General features: G+C 35.1%; 1 protein-coding gene and 2 pseudogenes across 2 annotated transcripts in view; 2 read left to right on the top strand and 1 right to left on the bottom strand.

The window, feature by feature from the left end:
• The window catches only part of USP32 (ubiquitin specific peptidase 32), a 173949-nt gene that overhangs the window by 84433 nt on the left and 61873 nt on the right, over positions 1–27643 (bottom strand). For both annotated transcript variants that reach the window (XM_039885848.1, XM_039885847.1), the window contains exons 3-5: positions 8918–9023; positions 6427–6545; positions 2662–2821 (exon numbers count right to left, since the gene is read on the bottom strand). In XM_039885848.1, coding sequence (XP_039741782.1) covers positions 2662–2821; positions 6427–6545; positions 8918–9023 — 385 coding nt within the window. The remainder of the gene's footprint in view (positions 1–2661; positions 2822–6426; positions 6546–8917; positions 9024–27643) is intronic.
• On the top strand, positions 11777–11895 carry LOC120621281 (uncharacterized; annotated as a pseudogene).
• LOC120621219 (uncharacterized) lies at positions 15389–15507 on the top strand (annotated as a pseudogene).

Below are 27643 nucleotides of genomic sequence, written 5' to 3'. Positions count from 1 at the left end.
ATGAATATGGTTTTACATATGAGATTAAGATGTTAGAATATATATCCGAGGCATTAATTTAAGTGAATATACCCTTTGAAGGATACCCCGAGACCAGAAAACTTGATCTAGGTATCACCTACGAAGATATGAAGGATAAGTGAAGCAATGGAAATGGCTGTCATGAAGCAAAGCATGCATGTAATCCAAGAATAATGGAGCTAAAGAAATAACTAAAATTTCAAAACTAGATAGAAAAGAAGAGCAGTAATAAGAAATAACTCACATTTCAAAACTAGATAGAAAAGAAGAGCAGAAATAAGAAATAACTCACATTTCAAAACTAGATAGAAAAGAAGAGCAGTAAAGAAAACTCGAAATAAATAATTAAAAAGTAGGAAACTACAATGCTTCAAAAGCAAAAAGAGAACAGAATTTCAAGAAAACTGAATGGTCAATAGTGCTAAAATGCTACGGAGATAGTAACAGTATAATGACCCTAAGAAGAAAACATTCAGTTTAGAAATTAGGTCATTACTGCAGGTGAAACAATGCATCTACATTAATGTTTGTTTTAACAAGGCAAAGGCACTATAATTTTTGGATACTATTAAAAATCCCAAAAGTCTTCCCAATTGATAAAAACTAAACAGAAAAGATCATTTTCAAATAAAAATGGGAGTCAGATAATGGGAGTTAGATAATCTTGAAAATTATTTTGACTGATTAAATTTAAATACGTCAATAATCGTTAATAAGACACCATTTTCCAAAACAAGCAATAACAGCATTTGCATTTGCAAAGTGTGTCAGAATTTAACTTTAAGGAACTGACAGACTCTTTCCTTGACCAATCTTTAGGCCCACTCCTCTGAGCCTTCTTCTCAACTAGGCTTCTAACTTGGCCTCCATCCTGTCTTTAGCCCACTCAGCCCACTCTTGTCATCTCCCTAACCTTGATCAAGTTCGTTCCTTATACCCCATCTTTGATGAATAAGTCCTTGGCCTGCCTTTAGCAAGAATCTCCCTACCCCTAATGTCTCCTCCATTGATTCCCTCACCCTGCTCCTTGGCTATAAATCCCCAATTGTCCTTGTTACATTTAGAGTTAAGACCAATCTCTCTCCCCCATTGCACTATGCTACTGCAAAAGTTTTGAATGAAGTCTTCCTTACCATTTTAACAAATGTCAGAATAATTTTTTCTTTAATATAATTCATTAAAGGAAAACAGTCACCTCTTGGCCAATATTAAGAGGAAAATAATTCATCATGCAATCACAAATGAAAGCAAAAGTTCAGCAGAATATCCATAAGACTGACAACTTAAATATTAATATAGTTTATAATAAGTATTTAAAAATTCCCTAATTTTTTTATGCAAAATAATTTAAAAACGCTTTTCTATCAAAAAGAAAGAAAAGAACACTGAAAAGAAGGTCATGTGATGATAGAGGCAGAGATTGGAATTATGCTGCCACAAGTCAAGCAAAGCCTGAGGTCACCAAAGCTGAGCGAGGCAAGAAAGGATTCTTCCCTAGGTCCTTCAGAAGGAACATGGCTCTTTGTTAATGCCTTGATTTCAGCTTTCGGAACTGTGAAAGAATAAATTCTGTTGTTTCAGTTTATAAATTTTGATCATTTATAACAGTAACCCTAGGAAACTAATACAGCTTGTTTAAGGACAATTAGAAGGCTACTGTGAAATAATGAAATTGGTCTCTGCCCCTGGTTCCTGCTAATATTTGGCCTTTGACCAAATCTTGTAGTTTCCGGAGTGATAGGAGTTTCTGACACAAAGCTCTTAAATCCCTTGGAATTTCCTGTGAAATAGGAATCTTTGTTCTAATGCCTGCGGTGACTTTTTGTGGGCTCCTGGATGGGGGCTGATCACCAGAAAGACCAAGCCATAATTAAAAACTTATAACTTTCAGGCCCACACTCCAATCTATGGGAAAGAAGCTGGAAATTGAGTTAATAATTTATCATGCCTACATGATGAAACCTTCATAAAAATCCCCAAAGTATGGGATTCTGAGAGCTTTATGATTGATGAACATATCCACAGGCCAGAAAGGACTGGTACATCCCAACTCCACAGGACAGAAGCTCCTGGACTTGGGACCTTTCCAGATCTTGCCCTATGTATCTCTTCATCTGTATCCTTTAACATATCCTGTATCATACAATAAATCGGTAAACATAACTGTTTCCCTGAGTTTTGTGAGCGGTTCTAGCAAATTATTGAACCCAAGGAGGGGGTCATAGGAACCTCTAATTTATAGCTGGTTAGTCAGAAGCACAGGTGACAACCTGGACTTGTGATTGGCATTCAGAATGGCGGGGAGAGGAGCAGTCTTGTAAGACTGAGCCCTAAACCTGTGAGGTCTGTGTTAACCCTAGGTAGTGTCAGAACTGAACTGAATAGTAGGATACCCAGCTGGTGTCTGCGAAGCATTGGAGAATTGCTTGGTGTGGGAAGAAAACTCACACATTTAAAGTATAAAAGTATTCAGAGAATTTTCCTCTTCAGCTAAGCACTCAATGCTCCAGCATTTCATTTTATTCACACTTTAGAAGAAAAAACTAATAACAATAATTTTCTCCTTTATAGGCATATTCTCATATTACCAGGCAATTGTATTAAAAAGTGAACAGAAAACAGTGAAATGCCATTACTTACAATGTGTGACTCCAGCCAGAGTTTGATAGAAAGTGGGAGTATCACTATCATCAGTGAGGGTAACATATACACCTCCAGACAACAGCCAACGAGAGAAGGTAAAAGCGTCTTTGTTTAGAAGAAGCCAATTTCTAAACTTTTCATAGTTTACCTTTTCACCCTAAAATTAAAACAAGAAAATATAGGTTTAGTAAAATTTTAAAGTATCTTACTTGGGATCCACACAACCTGAAATCTGCAATTAGTTGACATTTATCCTTAAAGGAAGGATTATCTAAGGAACATTACAGACTCTATACTTGGAAATCAAGTTGTTTTCAAGAGTAATTGTACTTAGAAGTCCTATTTGCATAAAATCTATATGTTAATTGTAAATTATTTCATCGATTCATTAAATCAGTGCATTGGTACTAATAAGCCACATTTTATTTGCTAAGGCATATCCTATAATAAGTAAACTCCATTTCTTTCAATATTTAATAAATCCAGTTTTTCGCTTGCCTTATCCCCCTTCTTTAGCACCTCAATCTATCATAATTAGCATATTTTAATTAAATATGTATGAAATTTAAATTTCATTGGCCAATTAAAAGCAACTATCCAAGAGTTCTCATTCAGAAGGCATCAATGAAAACATTTATTCATAAGTCAACTATAATAAAAAAAGAGACAAGAAGATTTCTACTTCTTTTCTTTCTTTCCAAGTATTTGCCTTACTAAATCTCTGGAGAAAAACAGTGCCCAAGCTGAGAAAGACCATCACATGACTATGCAAGTCAATCTCTTTCTAAGACAAAAGGGCCTATATTGAGTGAGGGCCAGATCTTTTCATGGGGAAAAGGTTGAAGGGAAATACAATGAAGGATGACAGCTTTAATCCTAACAGAGATACTGAGGAATATGCAATTTTAAGCATTCCACTCTCCCCACTACAATTTCCTCTTATGAGCACACTCCTTCTTTTATCCTGACTCCACTGATTTTTGACCTCCACAGGACCTATACCAATGACCTACCCTCACAGTTGCTGAATCTTCTCAGTGATCAGAAGTCAACTCACTTGAACTTTCAGTTCATTTGACATAGTAAAATACTCCTTCCTCTTAAAACGTTTTCATCACTTGGCTTCCAGGAAATCAATCTCTTTCGATTCTCCTCACATGTTATTCCTTAGGCTCCTGTTTTCATTCCTCTTTATCTTGCCAACCTCTAAACACTGGAATATAGGACTCAGTCTTCCAATTTGTTTTCTATCTAAATTCAGTCCTACATGATCTCACCCTCATCTACAAGTTGACAAATCCTTTCTCCTGAACTCTAACTTATTATGTCAAAAAGCATAGTTGACAACTTCATTTGAATGTCTAATATGATTCTTAAGTTTAAGTATGTCCTAAACTTCTCTTGATAATGAAATCCCAAATCTCCCTCTACAGTAGTCTCAGCTAATGGCAACTCATTTACTAAATCAGGCCAAACACCTTAGTCATCTCTTCTCTTTCTGTAACAGCCCATAATCAATACAAGAAAAGATCTTGTCAACTCTACCTTCAAAATAAAGGCAGAATCTAAAATGTTCTTATCACCTCACTACTACACCATGATCTAAATGACCAGCATCTCTTACCTGGATTATGCAGATATCTCAGTTGGACTCTGTTCAGCCTGTCCTCCACATAAAAGCTAAAATTATCATGCTTTGTTTAAAAAACAAACAAACAAACAAAAAACTCATGTACTCATTTGCTCAAATCCTATAATAATTTCACTCAGGGTAAAAGTCAAAGAGCTCACACTGGGTCCTACAGGGTCATATATAATGTCCCCACCACAACCCACCCCTTCCTTCCCCCAACCTCTGTAACTTCATTTTCTGCTACTTCCTCACTTACTCCATTCCAGCTAAGCTGGCCTCTTTGTTGTTCCTTAGCCATGTCAAGCACACTCCTACCTTGGAGCTTTTGTTATATTCCCCTCAAGTAAAGTGCTTAACCCAGATATATGGTTTTATCTTTCACTTCCTTTAAATTCTTTGTTCAATTGTCACTTTATCTGACAAGCCTCTCTTAACTATCCTAAACAAAATACTAACACTCGGCAACCTCCTTCTATCACCACCTATCATCCTTATTCTACTTTATTTTTCCCCATAGCACTAATTATTATCTAATATATGTACCTGCATTTGTGTCTAAATTTTAGAGAACCAGGTAGCTAACCACATTAAATTCCTATCTATAAAATGGGAATGTCTACATAAACCTTGTTAAAATGAAAAAAAGGACACATTTTTCCCACAAAATGAGCAGAGTATTAACGTATTTGACATCTCTGTGGAAAATCCAATTAATTAGTCCTGAAAAGATTACCCTTTTTTTCTGACCAGCAAATATTTATTAGAGAAAAAAAATACCACAGCCTAGTTTGTCCTGAAAAATTAAAATACTATCATAGCAACTTTCGGTCAATAAGTCAGAACCAAAAATGCAAGAGGCCAATCCTTGCACCAAATACATAGAAATGCTGAGTAAACAGAAATGCTATGTAACACAATAACCACTACCAAAAACTGCACAGCCAAGCTCAGAAGCAAGAAAGGTAAATTTCTGGGTGCTATCAACACCGAGAAAACTCAAAGCCAGAGTAGTGAAAAGCTAAAGCCAAAGAGTCCAAAGAGATATTAGAACCAGATACATGGCTGAATTACTGACCATCAATCAATGCCTATACAATTAGGAAGGTAACTAGACTAAACTGAATAAAAACTCCCTGAATAAAGCCAAGAGCAGGTAGTGGATCCATAGCGTAGTGGTTAGCACGTATGCTTTACACGCAGAAAGTGCTGGGTTCACGCCCCAGGTGGAGCTATGCACCATGCCCCGGGTGTGCCAGGCCTAGGGTGCACCCCACGAGCGGGTGGGAGGAGACGCCCCGACTTCAGAGATCCAGGTCTTAAAAGGAAAGGGCAACATCCATAGAACAAGGGTGGAAATGGGGAGAGAATTAAAGAGGAGGGGGGGACCCAAGAACAGTGAAGGACTTCATATCTGTGAAACTAAACTGAGTCAAATAGCCAACCATAAGAAATCAAACAGCACTGAGTGCTGCAGGAAGGGATCAGAAATTTCTGAAAGTTTCACTCTCCTGTTTCTGAGACTTTTCCTGTATTAGCAGACCTCCAAAAAGAAAAAAAGAAATTTTCTCTGTTAAAGATACACATTGTCTATTGTTTAACTTATATACAATGAAAATGTATTAATTACGAAAACATAAAAATGAAAAGTTTTTAAAACCTAAATATTTCACAATGCAAATAAACTAAGTAAAATAAATAATAAAATAGGCCTTGATGGGTCATAGAGGTACCAGAATGGCTCAAGGCAAATAAGTGATATATCTATGCGTCCATGATGAAAAGCAATGGCACTACAATGTGAGCAATGCTTGGGTTACTGCAGGATCACTTGTGTGTGTTTATGTATGTGTGTGGGTGTTGGTATGAGAGTGTGGGAGTGTTTCCTTATACCATAAGTATAGACAGTTGCCTTTACAGTAGAATTGGGAACTTTTAGATTCACAAATATAGCAGTAACAACTGTCATAAACCTTTGAGTGCAACACATAGTTGAAAAATCAACTATTAAATACAAAAATGTCAAGAACATGGTATGCATAAACATCTATTCATCAGGGCTAAACTCATTATACAGCTAAGAGTCGATACTCTGTCAACAGGTAGCGGTGAACGTAAATTGTTAAATATACCTCTGAGAAACACCTCCTGAGTGTATCTGGGACTTTACCATCCACCACATGGAGCATCCTTTCCATTTCTTCCCGTATAACATAGCTCCCAGATTCGCTTGCAAAAAGACTAAAAATATCTAGGAGAAAGAAAGAATAAATTAATTTTATCATAGAGTAAATATGTCTTCATGAAAGTAGGGAGGGAAAAGTAACAATTATTGAATGATTACTAGTGACAATTTAAATATACAATTTAATTTATAAATATACAATTTAATTTATTCCTAAAAAAAAGACCAGCAATACAAATTAGAACAGCAATGTGACATCTTTTCAAACACAACCAAATTTGCAAAAATGTTTAGATGTAACATGACAAAGTGTAACAAAAAGTTGAAAAAAAACAGAAATCCTTTACACCGTTAATGAGAATATGAATTATTGCAACCACTTTGGAGAACAATTCGCCAAAATTTAGTGAAGGTAAAAACGCATGCTAGAAATTCAAGTTCTAGGCAGCTCTACTTCTACTCTTGAGAAACTCTCATACATGTGCATGTCTATATACAAGAATGTTCACTGGGGTAGTGTTTTTAACAGCAAAATTTAGGGGGGCAGGGTGAGTCTATCAACAAGCGAATAGGCAAACTGAGACACACACACACACACGCATACGCACACAATGAAATACTATATAGCAGTCAGAATAAAGGAATTGTTTCAAGATAAATACCAAAGTAAAAGCAAATTGCAAAATAGCGTACTATTTATTAAAGATATTTAAAATCTGCAAACCAGGTAAAAACATGTTTAGGATATATAAAATTGTCATAAATGTATAAATACCTGTATAAAGAATGAAAGATCACTAAAGCCATGAGAATAATATCTCTGTGAAGGGAAGAACGGGGATGGGACCATGGAAAAATACAAAGAGAGAGCCTCATCTTGGCTGTAATATTTTATTTCTTTAAAAACAAAAACAAAAACAAGATCTAGGACAAATATATGCTACGAAATAATAAGGGTTAGTGGAGGTAAATATTTTATATATGTTTGAAATACTGCTGTTATGGGTTGAACTGCATTCCCCAATATGATATGTTGAAATCTTAATCTCCAGGTACTTGTGAATGTGACTTTATTTGGAAATATAGAAGGAAAGACAAAAGAGACATTCCATCCTTCTGAAGACTCAGCAGGTTCCCCTGCCTATCCTTCCACAACCTGTTGCTGATTCCCTTAGGGAGAGTATATATTACTGGAGTGCTTTGACCATCTGTTATGGGTTGAACTGTGTCCTCCTAAAAGATGTTAAAGTACTGACTCCAATACCTGTGGAATGTGACATTTGGAATGGGGTATTTGTGGATGCAATCAATTTAAGATGAGGTCATTAGGATGGGCCCTAATCCAATATGACAGATTATAAGAAGAAAGGAAAGACACAGTCCGAAGAAAGCCATGTGATGAGATAGGCAAACTGCAGCTATAAATCAAGAAACAGCAGGATTTATGACTACCGCCAGAAGTTCAGAAAAAGGAAGGATTCTTCCTTACAGGTTTCAGAGGAGCAAGGCCCTACTAACATCTTAATTTTGAACTTCTAGCCTCCGTAATTGTGAGATAATAAACTTCTGTTGTTTTAAGCCATCCAGTTCATGGTACTTCTGTTACACCGCCTCTAAGAAACTAATAAAATTATACAATAAAAATGAAATTTTAATAATATGTTTGTGTTTATGACCCCCAAAACTGTTATTTTTAATTAATGGCTGCCTGGAGCCAGAGTATATGTTTGGTGGTAGAAGGATGCTATTGAAAAAACTAGGGTCACAGGTAAATTCTAATACATAAAATTGAATTTATGGATATGTTCATTATCTTGATTGTGATAATGTGAGTATATAAATGTCTCAAAACATATAAAAATGTACGCTTTATATATGTGCATTTTATTGAATGTAAATTATACCTCAATAAAACTATAAAAAAGGAAATGAATATGTATCCCAGGAAACAGAGATAGACAGTGATCAACTATGGTTATTGTCCCTTTCACATTCAGGAGATAAATGATGCCCTCTCACTGTAATATTTGCCTGCTTATGGGATTTAAAGGTCATGGATAAGGTACCATCCTCTTTTGGGTTTAGATGATTCATCTAATAAAACTGCCAAACAGTTTTCCCAAGGGCTGTACTATTTTCTACTCCCAACAACAATGTATGAGGACTGCAAGTTTCCCACATCCTCACCAACACTAATTATCTTTCTTTCTTATTTTAGCTATCCAGTAGGTGTGAAGTGGTTTCTCACTGTAATTTTAATTTACGTTTCTCTAATAACTAATTATGTTGAACATTTTTTCAAGTGCTCATTGGCCACTTGTACATTCTTCTTTGGAGAAATGTCAATTCAAATCCTTTGCCTGACATCAGAATTTTGAGGTGTATCATTCTGCAAACAGATGTAGCATTATCATTTTGAAATAATAAAAAGTACTTACATTTTGCTTTCTCTTCATCTTTGCCTCTTGTAAGAAGAACAAGTCCAACTATTAAATTATTGAAGTGCAGTCCTTTTGATGTTCCACCAAAAGAACAGTAAATCACCTGGAAGAAAATGATAAAGCCTATCTTAAATGTTTTAGTTGTTAAGGAATTTGAAGCAGATAACCCCTTTAACAAATCTTATCTCCATCTCTAAACAAGGTGCTGGTGGAACTTCAGTGAAATTGATGTTAAGTTTCTCCCTCTTCCTCTTTTACACCTTACTGCATAGGCCAAGAATATATTGTACCCATTCTAAGGCACATATATCACTGTCTCACACACTGCATATTTACTCTTTCTCTCTGGAGTCCTTAGCAAGGTCCAAGAAGATAAAGGTCTCCCACTTCAATAGCCCCAATAATGTGATAAGGATTTTGTGCGATTATAGAACTTTCTTCAATCTCTTCATAAACTATACTAAACTATACTTTCAAATCAAAACTAGCATTTTGATTTGAAAGACTGACATTTTCTAACTGACTGTTCAGAAATACAATGGCAATCACATTCCAATATATAAATGTATAAAATTAACATGTTTTACATCTTAAATTTATACTGTTAAATATCAAATATAGTCAATCGAAAAGGTTAAAAAATACAAACAGACCGCAAAAGGCACTTTTCATACTCTTAGAAATGGGTATTATAGTAATCAGAAATAAAGAAAAGTTATGCATAAGAAAGAGACAGCTAGAGCAACTACATAATTCATTCACTCACCAATTCTTTACTGAGTGTCTAGTGTATTATCATGATGTAACGAGAAATATATATTTGGTCTTCCTCCAGGTTCCTGACACAAGAGCTTCTACAACCCTTGGAATTTCTTGAGTGCAAAGAGCATCTTTTGTTATTTATAATAATCCCCTTTCAACCATAACTGAGTTTATGCTAATGAGGTGATTCTTGATGGGCTCTTCACAAAGCTTCAAAATGGAGCTGGTAATCAGAGGAACTAACGATGTGATTAGAGAGTTGGAACTTGGGGTGGAATTTTCAGCCCTACTCCCCAATCTCCGGGAAGGGGACAGGGCTGGAGATTGAGCTGATCACCAATGGCTAATGATTTAATCAATCTAGCCTACCTAATAGAACTTTCATTAAAAAATCCCAAAACTGCAGGTTTTGGAGATGTTCTGGGTTGGTTAATGCATCAAAGTGCTGGAAAGGTGGAGCACCCAGAGAGGAAGTTCTGTACACTATTCCCTTCCTACCTCCACTTCCACCCCTAATACCTTGCCCAACGCATCTCTTTCCATTTGGCTGCTCCTAAGTTGTTCCCTTTATAAGGAACTCATAATAGTAATTAAAGTGCCTTCCTGAGTTCCCTGAGCCATTCTAACAAATTATCAAACCCAAAGAGGGGGTCCTAGGAACCTCTGATTTATAGCCAGTTGCTCAAATGTATGGGAGGTCCAGGACCTGTGACTGGCAGTTGGGGGCAGACCTGTAGAGTCTGCACTAACCCAGGGTAGGTAATATCAGAATTGAATTGAAGGACACCCAGGCAGTATCCAAAAGGTTTGAGAATTGGTTAACTGGGGACTCATGGAGACACACACACACACACACACACACACACACACATTTGGTGTCAGAAGTGGTATGTTGGGAAAAAATGAAACAAAAACCCAGATCCAGCATAGTATCTGCCATGTAGAATTTTTGTCAATAAAATGCATGATTGAAGAATAATTCAGAAATAAAATTTAGTCAATGTGAAAAATAACATATATTCATTAAATGATATTTATAAATATATTTAATAATACTCTGACAGCTGATACCAAAAACTGTATATCTCTAGTGCCACTGATAGAAAAACCTAGCAAAAACTAGCCTAGGGAGATGCCGCGAGATCAGAATATAAAAAAAAAATAAAATAAAAAAGGACATAACAAATACTCTTTGTGGAATAACTATTATTAGCTGGCCCTTCCATAAACTGGAGGAAGGTAACAGAACAAAAACTCTGTATCCCTGTGGGAGAAGTAGGAAAACATCATAGCCCCAGACCTTTAGAGATCCCCTACCAGTGGGAGGAGAGGCAGAACCACTGAGAAAGTCTCACCCTCAAGATCAAGGACACAATGCCTGCCTAAAACTGAGACAAAAATTGGACAACAGAGACTGTCCCAACCCTAGCATCCCTCACCCACCTATATCATTGTGTTAGCAAACAAAGAAGAATAAGTAACAGTCTACTGCTCAGGGAGAGATCCTCTCTAAGCTCAGTAACAAAGAGAAATTAAGATCAAAAGTTGAAGGTAGAGCAGATTTTAGAAAAATCTTTTAGCAAACAAGCCCCGATCCTAATAAAGGTAACCTTAGACTAGAATTTAAAGCACATAGTGAACTGTGGGTAGCCATAGTAACACAAAATAGAGCTCAACTACAGACTAGACTGACTCAACTACTCACGCCAGACATAAATACCATTTAGCTAAGTACCTACTGTCCTATACGAAACATCCATCTTTTGACCACAAAGTATAAGTCACAAAAGGAAGCAAAGGAAAAAAACCCAAAAGAGGAAAACATGGGAAGAGAATTCAATAAAGCTTTGGAATGGCTCAATAGTAAACTCAACAGAACTGAGTAAGAGATTATCCAAAATGAAACACAAAGGGAAAAAAATGTGGGGATCAGAGGGAACAAAACAAAATCCAAGAGTTGTAAAACAATATTAACTAATTTAATATACATGTAACTGAAATCCTAGATGTAAAAGAGAATGGGGCAGAAGAAATATCTGAAGAAATAACTACTGAGAATTTTCTAAAACTATTAAAGACACAAAACCACAGATAGAGTATGGCCATGCCACCTCGAAAAAGCCAGATCCCTTCTGATCTCAGAAGCTAAGCAGGGTCAGGCCTGGTTAGTACTTGGATGGGAGACCACCTAGGAAGACCAAGTGCTGTAGGCATGAAAAATAGAAAATAAGGGATTGTAAGCTGACAAGGTCCTTGCAATCTGTGAGGTCAACCAAGGGTTGCCTTGCCTAAAAAAAAAAATAAAATAAATTTAACATAAATAAATAAATAAATAGATAGATAAATAGATAGATAGATAAATAGATAAATAATGAATGAATGAATGAATGAATGAATGAAACCACAGATAGAAGTTGTTCAGAGAATAGGCAGGATAAATAACATCTTTAACCCCTAAAACACAACTAGACAAATCATATTCAAACCACTCAAAACCAAAGATAAAAAGAAAATTTTTAAGGCAGAGGAAAAGGACATTATATTGAGAAAAATACTTCTTATCAAAAACTAGATAATCCAGAAGACAGTGGAGTGACATGTTTAAAGCACCAAAGGAAAAAACCTGTGAATCCTATACAAAGCAAAACATCTTTCAAAAAGAAAGGAAAAATAGATTTTTTTCGGGAAAATAAAAACAGAAAAGTCATTACCAGCAAACCAAAACTCAAGAAAAGGAGAGGGGCGGCGAAAAGTACTTAAGGCTAAAGGAAATATACCAAATAGATACGTGTACCTTCACAAAGAAATAAGAGTAGGAAATGGCATCATAGAGAGGTAAATATAAAATGTAGTTGTTTTCTTATTTTTCATTGCTCTAAAAGATAACTAAATAATAGTAAAAATTTAATGTATTTAGAGCATATGTAAATATAAAACACATGACAATAGCACAGAAATGAGAGGAAAGAATTGGAAGTATACTGTTGTATACTACATGTAAAATGGTATATTATACCATGTACCTCAATCTGTATATTGCCAGTCAGCAAGAAATTTAATCACAGCATTAATGTTTAACCAAACATTAATTCCATTAATAATATTATTTTTATGGTAATAAAAATAACATTTAAATGCTAATTATGTGGCATATAACTGTTGTATTAAGTGCTTTACCAATAGTAAGCCTCAAGATGATTCTATGAGGAAGGTTTACTGGTGTCTCCATCTTATGGTTAGGGAAAACTAAAGCCCAAGGAGATTAAGTAACTTGTCCAAAGTCATAGATCAACAAAGTAGCCGAGCCAAGATTCAAACTTAAGCAAGAAACATTCCTAAAGCTGAATTCTTAACCATATCAAAGTTCTATAGTATAATTATATACATTCGCTAGTATTATATAAAATAAAAGACATCATTAGCAAGATGTACATCATTTTGGTGAAATCTATTGAAGATTAAACTAAGAAATTTCAAATGATCACAAGCTCAATCTATAAACACTATGTCTTTGGCATCCCTTATCCCCCACTTAATAAATGCAGTCAAGTCTCTTTCATTTTAACCAATTCACTGACTTTAATACAAAGAAACTAAAGTAGTAAGGGTAAAATTAACCAAGAAATTTTGAATAAGATATAACCTTCAGTTTTGCAAATATCTGTAAAATGTAGAAGATTCTGTTCTGAATATATGTGGTTAGAATGCCAGAATATATTGGTACCTCACTCCCAAAATACAATAGCGATAACCTTCCTAACCCACCAATTTCAAAAGTTAATTTGATAGATTAAGAAAGGAAGCCCAGGAAAATTACACTTCTTCAATTCTAAGAAGTATTTTCAACTTTTTATTAGTGTTCCAGAAATCATTAGATGTAACACATCTAATGTGTAATATCTTTTTTCACCCCAAAAAAGTTATTTTTAAATCAATGGTCACCTTACCAGTGACAATGCTTTAATATTTATGAAAAATTAAGTGCCATGCTCATTACTTCTCAGCTTTCTTTTAGGATTGAGAGGGGGTGTCCACAGGATAGCAAGGATATTGTGAAGCTACTTTTTAAAAAGCACATAAGTGTTAACTATTATTATAATCTGTTTAAGATATTTATTTAAATATCTCTCTAGCAATTTTCTGTTGCTATTAAAAAATAAAGCAGAATAAAAACCATATTTTCTTAAACATGTCGTAGCCATGAATATCCAGAGTGAGACTTGGCATATTGTTTTACTAATGTATAAAACTGATGCTTGTGGTAATGCTCTCACTAGCCTCCAGACAATGGTACCATCCCAGTAAATAATAGAATTAGTTTAAGAGAGGAAAATTAACCTGCATTTTAAATGAGAAAGACTTACATTATGGTATAACAAGAAAATTAAAAGGTTTTAAAAAAAAGGCAGATGTGTACAGGTTTCCAGAATTAAGGAAAGGTTGTGACAGTATCAACTGCTGCTCTATGGCTCCGGTCCTTCTCCTTCCACTGTCTTTTGAATATAAGATAAAAGGATATTCCACCATTCCTTGGAAAGTAGTAAGTGGTGCATACTGTTTCATATCATGGTTTTTAGAGTCAGAGAGAGTGCATTTGAAGCCGGGCTTTACTAATTTACCAGATATGTGACCTTGGGCAAATCACTTAACTTCCTGAGCCTTAATTCCATCATATTACATGTAAGTAAAGGCAATGTGTCACATGTCCTCTCATTCCAGGACCCAAACTGAAGAGCAGCCCCTGTGTGGGAAATGCTGTTCTCAGAGCAGAAGGTAGAAACCAGAGCCTGACTCTACTTTATTAATTAGTAAGAATTAATTCAGCATCAATGAGCTCATGACTTTTGTACTGGAAAACATTTTTTCCGAGTAAACTCTACTACACATTTTAAAATGCTTGACTAATTATCAACAAAACCAAATTAATGTTTTAAATTATCATTTCATTTTATATAACTTTCATGAGAATCAATACTTTCTACTTAAATTTTTAATGATTTGGTTCAATTCGTTTTACTCAATGTCAAAATATTTCTGTGCACTTCTGTGAAGATGTTATCTCTAACAAATCCAATTTCTCACATCAAATTTACCAGATCTAAATTTGTTAATAAAGAATTCATTTTTCTGGAAATGTCTATACAACTCTTACTCCGTGCTAAAAAACACAATTATACAGTTTATTCTTAATGTGACATGTAAATATTTTATTATGTATCTCTACAAGATACTTTTTAAAATTAACCATAATATCATCATTACACTAAAAAAAATATACAAAAAAACTGTTTCCCCAATATTCCTATGTTAAAACCCAATGTGAGGTGATTAGGACACGAAGGCAGAGCCCTCATGAATGGTATTAATGCCCTTTTAATTGAAAGAGGCATCAAAGTTCCCATGCCCCTTTTGCCATGTGATGACAGAGTGAAAAGATGAACCAGGAAGCCCCGCGGGCCCTCACCTAATACTGAATCTGCAAACACCTTAATTTTGGACTTCCCAATCTCCAGAACTGTAAGAAATAAATTTCTGTTGTTCATAAGCCACCTAGAATATGGTATTCTGTTGTAGTAGCCCAAGCAGACTGAAACAAAATCTTTAAAAAAATCCCTTAGTATCAACAAATAGCTAGTTAGTATTCAAATTTCCTCAATTCTTATAATTCTTTTCAATTTGTTCAATCAGGATCGAAAATATATTTTAGTCTATGGCCATGCTACCCTGAACAAGCCCGATCCCATCTGATCTTGGAAGCTAAGCAGGGTCAGACCTGGTTAATAGCTGGATGGGAGACCACCTAGGAAGACCAGGTGCTGTAGGTGCAAAATAGAAAATAAGGGATTGTAAACTGACAAGGTCCTTGCAATCTGTGAGGTCAACCAAGGGTTTCATTGCCTAAAAAAAAAATTTAATTGCTTGCTAATCTCTTAAATCTCTTATTCTGTAGGTTTTCTTTCTTTCTTCTTCCCAACTTCTTTCACTTTTTCCCTAGCAATTTATTTGCTGAAGAAACCAAGATGTTTGTCCTGTAGAGTTTTCCAAAGTCTGTGTTTTGATGATTGCATCTTCTGTCCTCTGTATTTCCTGTGAAGTGGTAGTTGTTAGATCCAGAGAACTGATCAAATTTACACTATACTTTCTGGCAAGAACCATCTCCCAGTTGGTACTATTATGTTTCCATCAGGAAGCACATAATGACTGCTTATCTCTCTTTTTGTGATATTAGTAGCCATCACCGCTTAGATTCACAAATTCATTAAAGGTTAAAAAAACACTGGCAGTTATAATTCTACCATTCTTTTGTTTATTGCCTGGATTACTTCTGTGAAGAGAAAATTCCCCTAATCGCCTATTTATTTGGTTACCCTGAAGTATACTTTCTTTGTACAGAACAGCCAGAATAAATGCTTGGCCCTTTTCTTTCATTAATCGGTTTTTTAAATAATGAGTTGGTTTCCCATCATCTTTCAAAGGTATCTGTGCAAAAAAAATATATAGATAAAAGACCCGAGACTGCTATCCTTAGGTATGCTTACAAGTTTAGCTCTTGACTAACATCTGTGAACCTGGATTTCAGGAAGGTTTCCACCATTCGCTAAGTGTTAAATGTGGCTACCTACCTAAACTTTTGCATAAACAATATGGTTTAAACTCAACACCTGCTTTCCCTTTGGAAGTTTGGAATTTTGGTAAGTGGTAGGTAGAGGGTACCTATATGACCGACCCTAATAAAAACTCTAGGCTCTAAGTCTCTCTAAAGAGCTTCTCTGGTAGACAACATTTCACACCTATTGTCACAATTTTTTGCTAGAGGAATTAAGTGCATCGTGTGTGACTCCACTGGAAGAAAACTCTTGAAAGCTTGAAACTGGTTTCCTCCAGACTTTGCCCACATGCCTTTTCTTTTTGCTGATTTTGCTTTGTATCCTTTTGCTGTAATAAATCACAGCCATGAGCATGACTGTATCTTGAGTCCTGTGAGTTCTACTGAATCATGAACTGGGGGTGGTCTTGGAAATCTGACAGTTTCCAAAGGGGGTATTTAGAAATAATAATATCATACTTGAGGAGAGAAAAAATGGTGTAGATGATAAGAGGCTCTGTTCATCCCTCTGGTGACCAAATCAAAGTTGTGACAGAAACAAGGAGCAGCAGCAAGGAAAAATCACCTGGGATCTAGATGAATAAGCCATACAACTATGAAGAAATCCAAGAAATCGCCCTGCAACGGCAGAAGGTAGGATGGGGTGAGGACGCAGGGCTGCCCGGTCTCAAGTGGCTGAGTGAAACTGAGGCTGCGGCAGAGGCGGAGGCAGAGGCAGCGGCAGATGCCTCTTAAAGGGGCCGGGACCGCGAGCGGATTTTTGTGGTGACAGACCTGCCCACTCTGAGCACCAGTGACTGTTCAGCTGCATGCAGCAGGCAAGAGGGACCTACAAGGAGATACTGTCGGAGTGAGGGCCGAAGTGAGACTCGCTCTGTACAGAACTGCCGGCGATATCCAGTGTTCCCTGTTGAGTCCTCCCCCATACCAGTGCGCCAGACATAGTGCCGCCATAGCTGTGACATCATCAAAATGGATAACAGGATTCCCTGAAACGCTGCCTCCCCCAACCCATATCCAGATATATATTCAGCGAGTCAGGTGCTCCTAGCTGAGCAGCGCCTAGACTCACACTGGAGGCAGCTGGCCTTTGGTTTCTGGTGTGGCCATTTGAGGCAACTATAAGCACAGCATCTGTGAATTGCTTGCTGAATCTTAGCAGGTGGCCCTGGAGGAGCAGCGGCTTGAGCTAAATTTGGCCTGCACCTGAACCCCTTTCAGGACTGTGCCACTGAACACCTACTTCACAAATCCATACTAATAATACCGGGAGACTTAGGAGCTTTGCTTAGTACATAGAAATAGACACGGAAAGGCAGCCAAAATGGAAAGACAAAGAAATAAAATCACATGAGAGAACAGAACAGAGATCCAGATATAATGGAGTCAAGTAATCTAACAGATGCAGAGTTCAAAACACTGGTTATCAAGATGCTCAATGAACTTTTGGAAAGTATAGATAAATTCAGTGAGAACTTTAACAAAGAGGTAAAAAGCATAAAAATAGAAATGGAGATTATAAAAGAGAACCAGTCTGAAATGAAGAACACATTATCTGAGATGAGTAATATATTTAATGGAATAAATAAAGTGAATAAAGAAGAGGATCACATGCCCTATCTAGAGGACAGGAAAGCCAATCAGGACACTCAAACAGAATGGCAAGAAAAAAGATGCCAAGACTATAAAGATGATTTAAGGAGGATATAGGACACTATTAAGGCTCCAAATATTCATCTGATCGGCGTAAGTGAAGAAAATCAAGATGTTGAACAGCCGTTTGAAGAAATAATGATGGAAAACTTCCCTAACCTGGTGAAGGAAATGAACATAAAACCCCAGGAAGTTCAGAGGATTCCAAAATCAGGGATCCAAAGAGGCCCACACCAAGACACATCATAATTAAAATGCCAAAGGTTAAATACAAAGAAAGAATTTTAAAAGCAGCTAGAGAAAAACAAATAATTACATATAAGGGAACACCCATACGACTGGCAGCTGATTTCTCAAGAGAGACTATGCAGGACAGAAGAGCTTGGCAAAAGATATTCGACAGGATGAAGACCCAGGATATACAACCAAGAATAATTTATCCAGCAAAGCTATCATTTAGAGTTGAAGGACAGATAAAGAGCTTCCCAGACAAAAATAAGCTAAAGGAATTTATCACCACCAAGCCAGTATTACAGGAAATGTTGGAGGGACTTGTTTAGGAAGAAAAAACATGTATCAAAAATCATGAATAAAGAATGGTAATAACTACATTCCTATCAATAAGTACCTTAAATGGAAAAGAATTAAGTGCTCCAATCAAGGGATGGAGAGGCTGAAAGGATAAGAAAACAAGACCCCTACATATGAAAAGGAAGGGAATGCAAAAAGATATTGCTGTGATGAACCTAGAAGGTATTTAAGTCAGACAGAGAAAGATAAACACTATATGATTTCACTTATATACAGAATTTAAGGAATAAAAAGAACAAACTAATCAAGAACAGATTCGCAAATATAGTGGACAATCTGGTGACGGACAGAGGGGAGGGGGTTTGGAAGGCTAGGAGAATGGGGTGAAGGGCTAAAGATGTACAAATTAGTAGCTGATGGATGGTTCCAGGGATGGGGAGCACGGCATAGGGAATGCAGTCAGCATTAATACATTGGCTAAGTGGAGGGTCAGAGGAGGGAAGGAGTGATTGGGGGGACAGTTTTATGAACTATATAAATATCTAACCAATGTACTGTATACTTGAAACTAATTAAAATTTTAAAAATATACTTGATATGTTTTAATTTCCTTACAATTATCCTTATTGATGACCAAATGTTCCCAAGTTTGCCCATTCTTTTGAAGAGGGAAACTGTTCAAATTGGCTCCTGCGTCCTTTTAATATGACTCTAAGTAGTGTTTGACACGTTTTTTATTTTCTGGTATGACAGCATGTTCCTGGTGCCTTTAAGTGGGAAATGATGCAATCACAATTAGGTGCTAGAGTGCTTATCACTTGCATATTAGTAATTATTTTTCAGAATTTTCAGAGTACAGTGGTAGGAACTAAAATACATCATGAGTTTATACTGATACTCCCATATACATACAATCTTTTCCATCTCATCTCCAAGTTCATCATTACATTTTGACATGGAATAAATATTTCTATGTGAACAATGTTTCACAATGTTCCGCTCTAGATGGCATCAGTGAACTAAAATAATGGGAGGCAGGATAATGAGGAGCATATAATTCTGATTATAACTTCAAAAGGGAAATTCCAAGTATAAAAAATGAAAATATTGGGTCTAGATGTTCATAGAAGAGACTTCTGATGCTCTTACAAATATAATTCTCCTTTCTTAGGGGGCATAAGTCAAGAAGATATTTCCTCATGCTCCTTACAATTGAATAGGGCTGTATTACTACTTTTGGCCAAAAGGTTGTGGAAAAAAAATGACATGCACCACTTCTGGGCCAAGTATCTAATTGCAGGCAAGAGCCCTCTCTCTAGCATGTCCTCTACTTCGATAATTTATAGAAGCTTTTTCCAATATGTAAAAGTGCTATAAGAATTGATGCTGCCTGAAAAGCTGAACCATGGAGAGTCACCTAACTCCACCAACAGAATTTTTATGAGTGAAAAATAACATTTGTTATCTCAAGCCATTATTTTGGAAAGAACATCTATTTAAAAAGCATAATATAATCTATATTAACTGACATAGAGTTAAAAAATAAAAGGGTACAGAAGTTAAAAGTCAAAAAATATATCTTTCCTAAAGAACCTGAGGCATACTAACCTGTATGCCTAAAAATTACCTTTAGGTACTTAATGAAATATATAACATAAATACACAAAATGAGTCACAATGTATGTTGATGAGGTTCAAAGAATTAATTCAAGTACACCATAAGACCCAATGTGTATAAACTATGAAAACACTAAGCATGCATTTACATAAAACATACTCATAAAATTTCAAATATCACTATTTACATGCAAACTCTGATTGTATATATATATATATATATATATACACGCACATTGAAAAGATTTTTCCTTTTACAGAAAAAAAGGATCTTTGTTTACATTACTATCTCTGAAGAGTCTATTACAACAAAATGTTTTTTAAATGCATTTCATCATACTAGTCATATTTTTTCTTTTCTGTTCTATAGAAATAGCATAAGCTAGAATCACATCCTGCTCCAGAAAATAATAAAGAGCCCCATGAAATTCTGAATAAGATACAAATGCATAGTACAAATTCCACAAGCAAAGAACAAACACCAAGAAAACAATTACTAGGGACTGGAAACCTGAACAGCACCCAGGGCTCACATGGAGCTGGCTACTCAGAAAAGAGACCTCATTTAACAACTGGTGTATTTAGTAAAGAATCCAGAAGAGTTAATCCTGCGTGTTAGGGCTAAACTGGATTTACAGTAAAGGCCACTAAAAATCCAACATAACAAAACTTTAAAACAAGCCTCAGAAAGATTAAATTAATCTGCAACTAATTTAACTGTGCACTGGAATACAATGAAGAATAAAAAATTCAGGTACTTAAGATATAAGGTTTAAAATGTCCAGCAGACATAAATAATTACTAGATGTAAAAAGAGGAAGATGTAACCAACCACCAGAAAAAAATCAGGCAAAAGAATGAGAGATGATAGAAATTTGTATACGAGATATTAAAAATAGCGATTATAAATATGCTTAAGGATTTAAATTAAAATATGAACATGGAAATGGAAACTACATTTAAAAAGAAACATACAGAACTTTTAAAATGAAACATACAGAACTTATAAAAAATATAATAACTGAAATAAAAAGATTACTATAGAGCCTTAACAGCATATGTAATATTGGTAAATGAAAGATCAGTGAACTTGAGATAGGGCAATAGTAACTATTCAAACTGTAGTACAGTGAGAAAAAAAGCCAAATATGGGAAGTTTGTGGAATGGGGAGAAATAGAAAATAAATAAAAAGAAAACAATCAGATGTAAAAAAATCTGTAATGTGAAAAATCAATTATTTTACATGCATGTAACTGGAGGCCAAGAAAAGTGGAGGATGGAAAACATATTTGAAGTGTAGTGGCTATCTCTCAAGTCTGATGATAAACCCACAGATTCAAGATGCTCAAAGAACCTCAAACAAGATAAACATAGAAAAGCAAACTCAGCCATATCATAAATTCCTGAAAAACAATGATAGAGACAATCTTGACATCACTGAAGAAAAAAAAACACATTTTATGGCAAAACAAAAATAAAAATTATCATTGACTTCTAATCAGAAACAATGCAAGCCAAAGAATAAAAGAAATACATTTAAAGTGCTGAAAGGAAGAAATAAAAAAACAAGTCTAGGATTCTGTAACCAACAACAAAAAGAAATACAATCCAATTAAAAATGGACAAATGAAAAAAAAAAAAACTGAGAGATTACATAAACCAGGAAAAAAATGGGAAAATTACTTTAATAGACAATTCTCCAAAGATATATAAATGACCAATAAGCACATGAAAAAAAGTTCAACACCACAATGAGGTACAACTTCACAGCTACTAGTATGGCTACTAAAAACATGGAAAATAACAAGTGCTGGTAAGAATTTGGTGAATTGGAACCTTCATACATTGCTGGTTCCAAAGGGTGCAGCCACTGGGGAAAAAAGCTTGACAGGTCTTCAGAATGGTAAACACAAAATTACCATATGACCCAGCAATTCCATTCCAAGGTATACACCCAAAAGAATGGAAAACTGGTATTCAAACAGATGCTTGTACGCCAATGTTCACTGCAGTATTATTTGCCACAGGCAAAAGGTGGAAACAACCCAACACATGAATGGATAAAACATGGTTTTAAACACACAATGGGATATTTTTCAGCTATAAAATGAAATGAATTTCTGATATGTGCTACAACATAGATGAACATTGAAAACATTATGCCAAGTGCCGGACATAAAAGAACAAATATTGTATGATTCCAATTATATAATCTAGAACAGGCAAATTAATACAGGCAGTAAGTAGATTAGAAGTTAACTGGAGCTGAGTGGAAGCAAAAGGGGAAGTTATTTTTTAATGGGTACAGAGTTTCTGTTTGAAGTGATGAAAAACTTTGGAAATAGTGGTAATGACTAGACAACATGGTGAATGAAATTAATGCCACTGACACGTATATTTAAAAATGGCTAAAATGGTAAACTTTGTTATAAATATTTTATAATTAAAAAATATGAAAAACAAACAAACATGAGAGAACTTCTACAAACTTAGAACCTGTCACCATCAACTAATAAACACTTGATTACACTTGACTGTTCAAAATAATGCTCTCCATGTTTAGAAAATACACTTTTTAGAAAATAGATAACTAGTCCCTAGAAACTAGAAAGCAGCTTTGAATTTTGTTTCTCACTTTAGAAAACCTGTCTTATTTCAACCCAAAAGCTTAAAATAACCTCTCTGAAAACACCAATTTTATAAAAATAATTATTTTATATCAGGGGAAAAGAACACTGTAGAAATGGTATAGAGGGTTTCAAATGTGTAAGTAATGCTTTATTACTTTATTTCTTTACAGTTTTGGTACATCCTAAATATTGCAATAAATGTTTAAGTGCCTCATACATTACAGACAACAAATTTTTTTTGAATTTTTGAGTGCACTTAAGAAAATAGACATTTTACTCCACCATCCAGGTTTATTGGCAACTAGAGTCCTATTCTGACCAACCTATCAGCAATCTTTCTCACTGCATTAAAATGCTATCAAATATAAGGAAAAAAAGATTAGATTCATGGGACGTATTAATGGTTAAAGTGCATAGGATTCTAGACAATCTTGACGTTCCTAAACTCTATTTCACTCTACTGAATGTGAGCCCATTTCAATATCAAAATCAGACAAAGTAGTAGTCTAGGATTCTTATTTATCTTACTGTATTCTGTATAACCTCCCAATATTTTAGGAAACTTAAGTGATTCTGTGCTCCTTAGGACCAAAAGAACTCAAACACCTATCCTTCTATTATCTTAAAGGAAAGTTTAAGAGGATAAAATATTCAAAGTATAGTCATTTGGAAGTTCTAAATGAGAGGCAATTTTTTCATTTTGCATGTTTTGTTTATTATCTATCTCTTCAAACTCCCAACAAAAATATAAGCTCCATGAGGGATAGGATTTTATCTGATTGCTTATTGCTATATATTCAGCACTCACTATTCCTATTTATATCAATATTTATATAAATAATATTAGGAAAAAATAAATTTACAGATAACTATAAGACATTTGTTTACTCCTTAAGTCATTTTAGATCAAATTTATACAGATATCATTTGATTTTTTTTTCAAATGATTTTGAATCTAACATAGCAATCTTATTTAGCAAAATTAATTTTAGACTTGGATTAATCTTATGTTTCAGATTCTCTTCCAATGCTGAGAAAGACCTTTAGTTTTGGAAGAATAAGCAGTCTATGAAACTGGCAAAAGGTCAACTTGATAAACCCTTTGTGTTACCATAATATAGTAAATAATTATTTCCAAATGAATAAAACAATCTTTTAATCATTGAATATATCAATTTTTACATTTTTCTACTCCTACTTTGACAAAGAGCTCAATTCAAACCTTTATAAAAGTGAATTTTTAAAATATATACATCTTTCCCTCTAAGTAACTGCATATAATAGACCAGCTCCCTCACATACCTAACTCAAAGTTAGCCTACAAGTTACCAAAAAATTAATTAGATTCTATATTATGACAAAGATTATGTTCCAGAAATTAAAACTGGCATAGTAATCAAATTCACTAATAAGAATTAAGGTAAATGTATGCTCATTTTATTTGGGCAAATATTTGATGTCTCATAATATCACATTTTAGATAACATGGTGAACTGTGGACTAATTATAATTAGGCCCATGCAAATCTTGTTAAAGAATTATAAACACAAACAGTGTTGATTAAAAATTCTGTATCTTCCTTGGAAAAAGGCTCTAAAGAAATACCTATTAGACTTTTTAAAAAAAATCATAACTATTAAACATTTTTTGTGTGTATGTTCATATTTTTATTTTTTTATAATTAGTTTTTATAGCAAGTGATATTTTTTAAATAAAATTTTTAGGTAAATTAACAATAGTACACAAACCCTGAAGTTTACACAAAGGACTGATTCTATAAACTGTTGCCCTAAGTAATAAGGTAATCATAAAACTGTGCTACCCACTGTATGGTATGACACAGAAATATGAGTAATAATTCTTGTCTTTGAACATCTTACAACTGCCTTGAAAAGTTTCTGAAACACCTGATACAGAAAAGCCACACACGTGGTGCACAGAGAGCATATACTCTACTGGCACCAGAGTGGAAGGGGAATGTTTTGCCATATAGTGATTAAAAATATGAATCGAATCAAAGAACCTTCAGTGATGCCAACTCTATTTCATAAAATGTCTCAGATGCAGAATATGCAAAGAGTTAAGAAAACATCATCCTTGCTCTCAGGGATATCACAGTCTAATGGAAAAAGCAGACACATCAAAACAGCACAACAAAAGTTTACCGGTGCTGAATTAAGAGTCTGTTCACTTAAAATAGTATAACAACCAGGGCAAGGTGAGTCAGTGGAATAGACAGAAAGTGTCCCAAGATGTAGGAGGAAAACCAGATAAGCCATCTCTCCTTAGAAATATGAATGTTCTCTTGATGGATTTAGATTAGCAAACAGTAGAATACTTAATTCTGTACCTGACAATTCCACTGATCAATGGTTTACATCAATGATTCATTCAAAGCAATCCTGAACATCTTTGATGTTCATTAGAGACCATCTTCTTGCAGGGCCCGGGCCATGGAGTTTCCACTGGTTAGGGAATTGCCCCAGCTTTAAGCTTTTCCAGATATTCGGCCTGCACTAGCTAGCTTGCAGCACTAGAGAACCTTAACTGTATCTTCGATTTGAACTACCCTGTCTTCCTCCCAGTGCTAGCCTAATCTGCCCAATCCTCCAGAATTTCAGTGACAGTCAGTTCCTACAAGTATGTTCTATACTTGCTTATGATCTTGGTTCTGTTAAAAAATGCCCAGGAGTCAGCCTAACTTCCTCTTTACTCCTTATCTCTTCACACACCTCTGAAGACTGCCACACCACCTGTCTCTTCCTTGGATTCCATGCCCCCACCTAGCACAATTCAACAGTCATGGTACGGACTGCTAATTACTAGTAGCATCTAGTCCTAAGCATTTATTTTCTTCTTAAGCATTTTTTATCAGTGATTTGGATTATGATATGGAAGGCATGTGTATTATTTGTAAATGACAAAGCTGGGAGAAATGGCTAATAAAATAGGTAACAATACACAATCATTGACTAAAGATAACAAGATTAAATGTAATGTATTTAAATTAGAGTTTCTTAAAAACTCGGTATATATAAGGATAGAAGAATCAACCTTGGAAATTTTAGCCTACAAAGCTACAACCTTTTTGCATAAGTACAATTTTATGCTGCATGGTAGTGATTAAAGAATTAAGTATTCTACTGTTCGCTAATCTAAATCCATCAAGAGAACAGCATGGGATTATATAGTATGCATATTAACTATGGTTAAGGAGCAGTAGGGAAAAAGGACTTATTGGCCAGAAGGGAAAGTTCCAGTTTCTCAATTTAAATAGCTGAATTCCATCTCCAAGAGGTAGCAAATTTCCAAACGGGCTCTAGTAGAGGCAGCAAAAACTTTGGGATCATGATACTATATCAAAACCCCTGTGGCTTCTAGCTCCACCCTCATCTCTAAAGCCAGAAGATAAGGTTGGGACTAACTACTAAGTCAGGTGAATACAAAGAATTGTTTCAATTCCTCCAATTTTAAACAGAGTAGAGCCGAAAAACAAAAATTTCACTGAATTCCTATCCTACATCTTTGAGTTGATTTGCTACACCAATTTACAATTTCCAACACTTAGCAAGATAAAAAAATTTTAACAATGTAAGAGAAATGTTAAACAGAGAAGCATATTTCAGTGAAAAATTTGTTTTTAAAAATTATTAGTTATAATGGGGTATTATTTAGCCATAAAAAGGCACAAAGTTCTAACACATGCTACGACATGGATGAACCCTGAAAACATTATGCTAAGTGAAATAAGCCAGAAATAAGCCAAACACAAAAAGACAACTATTGTATGATTCCACTTATATGAAACATATAGAACAATTAAATTCATAGAGACAGAAAGTGGATTAGAGAGAAGGAAAGCGGAGCTATTAGGTAGAGTTTCTATTTGGGGTGATGAAAACATTTTAGAAAAAGTCAGTGGTGATGGTTCCATAATATTCTGAATGTAATTAATGTCACTGAAATGTACCTTTCAAATGATTAAAAGAGCAAATTTTGTCATTTATTTGACCACAAACACTCTCTGCTCTCAGCTCAGTAGGACCCAGCAAAAAAAAAAAGTGACTCACTTGAGGCCTAACCTATCTCACTCATCTAGTCTATGTCTGTGGGGTCATGGAATTATCTAGAAAATTCAAAGACTAAGTAGCAAAATCAAACAAAACCTATCCCAAAGGTAGCCTGTAAAATAACTTGCAAGTAGTTCTAGTTCTTAAAAAACAAGGAAATCATTCCTAATTTACAAATTATAAATTTATAGTTTGTGAAAATGACTGTTTAGAATACAGAATGTATTTTCCTTCATAATTAATAATCAAATTCACCTGGCTAACACCCAGAATTCTACCTAAATTATAACGTGGTTATATATTGAGATACTAAAAGCATACTACTGCAAATGTATGTAATTTCATCTCTATTATTTAGGACTAGTATAAGAATGAAGTCATCATTTACAAATATCGTTACCAAGGGGAAGCATCTGCACTATGTGGTTAAAAGGTAATAAAAGGTATGAATATGTCTTTGCCCTCTCTCTTCCCTTTCCTGGTCCTTCCCTGTGCCCACTGCTGAGATTATTAGGTGGTCACAAGTAAGCTAAAGAAACAGAGTGAGCAACTGCTATAGGGGCAGGGGACATTATCAGGTCCCTTTATCCCAAAAATGTCCCTGATAATGCATCTATCCAAAATCACATTCCCAGAACCTGGACCTCCATTCCTCAAGCAGGGTAGTAACATTTTTGGCTATCCTTTGTTCATTCCTTCTTTTCCAGGAATCTAGTTCTGGTCAGAAGTAATGAGGCAATTGAGTATATAGTTCTCTTTCTGCAATACACACTGGCTACTAGCAACAATAAACCTGGAGGGACGTGAACAGTGAAACTAGGGAATGGCAGTGAAGTGCTGTCACATGTAGAT

Source organism: Pteropus medius, unplaced genomic scaffold (genome assembly GCF_902729225.1).
Source record: "Pteropus medius unplaced genomic scaffold, Ma_sr-lr_union100, whole genome shotgun sequence".
Classification (NCBI taxonomy): domain Eukaryota; kingdom Metazoa; phylum Chordata; class Mammalia; order Chiroptera; family Pteropodidae; genus Pteropus; species Pteropus medius.
The sequence above is the reverse complement of the archived record's forward strand: the minus strand, read 5'-3'. Positions and strand labels throughout refer to the sequence as shown.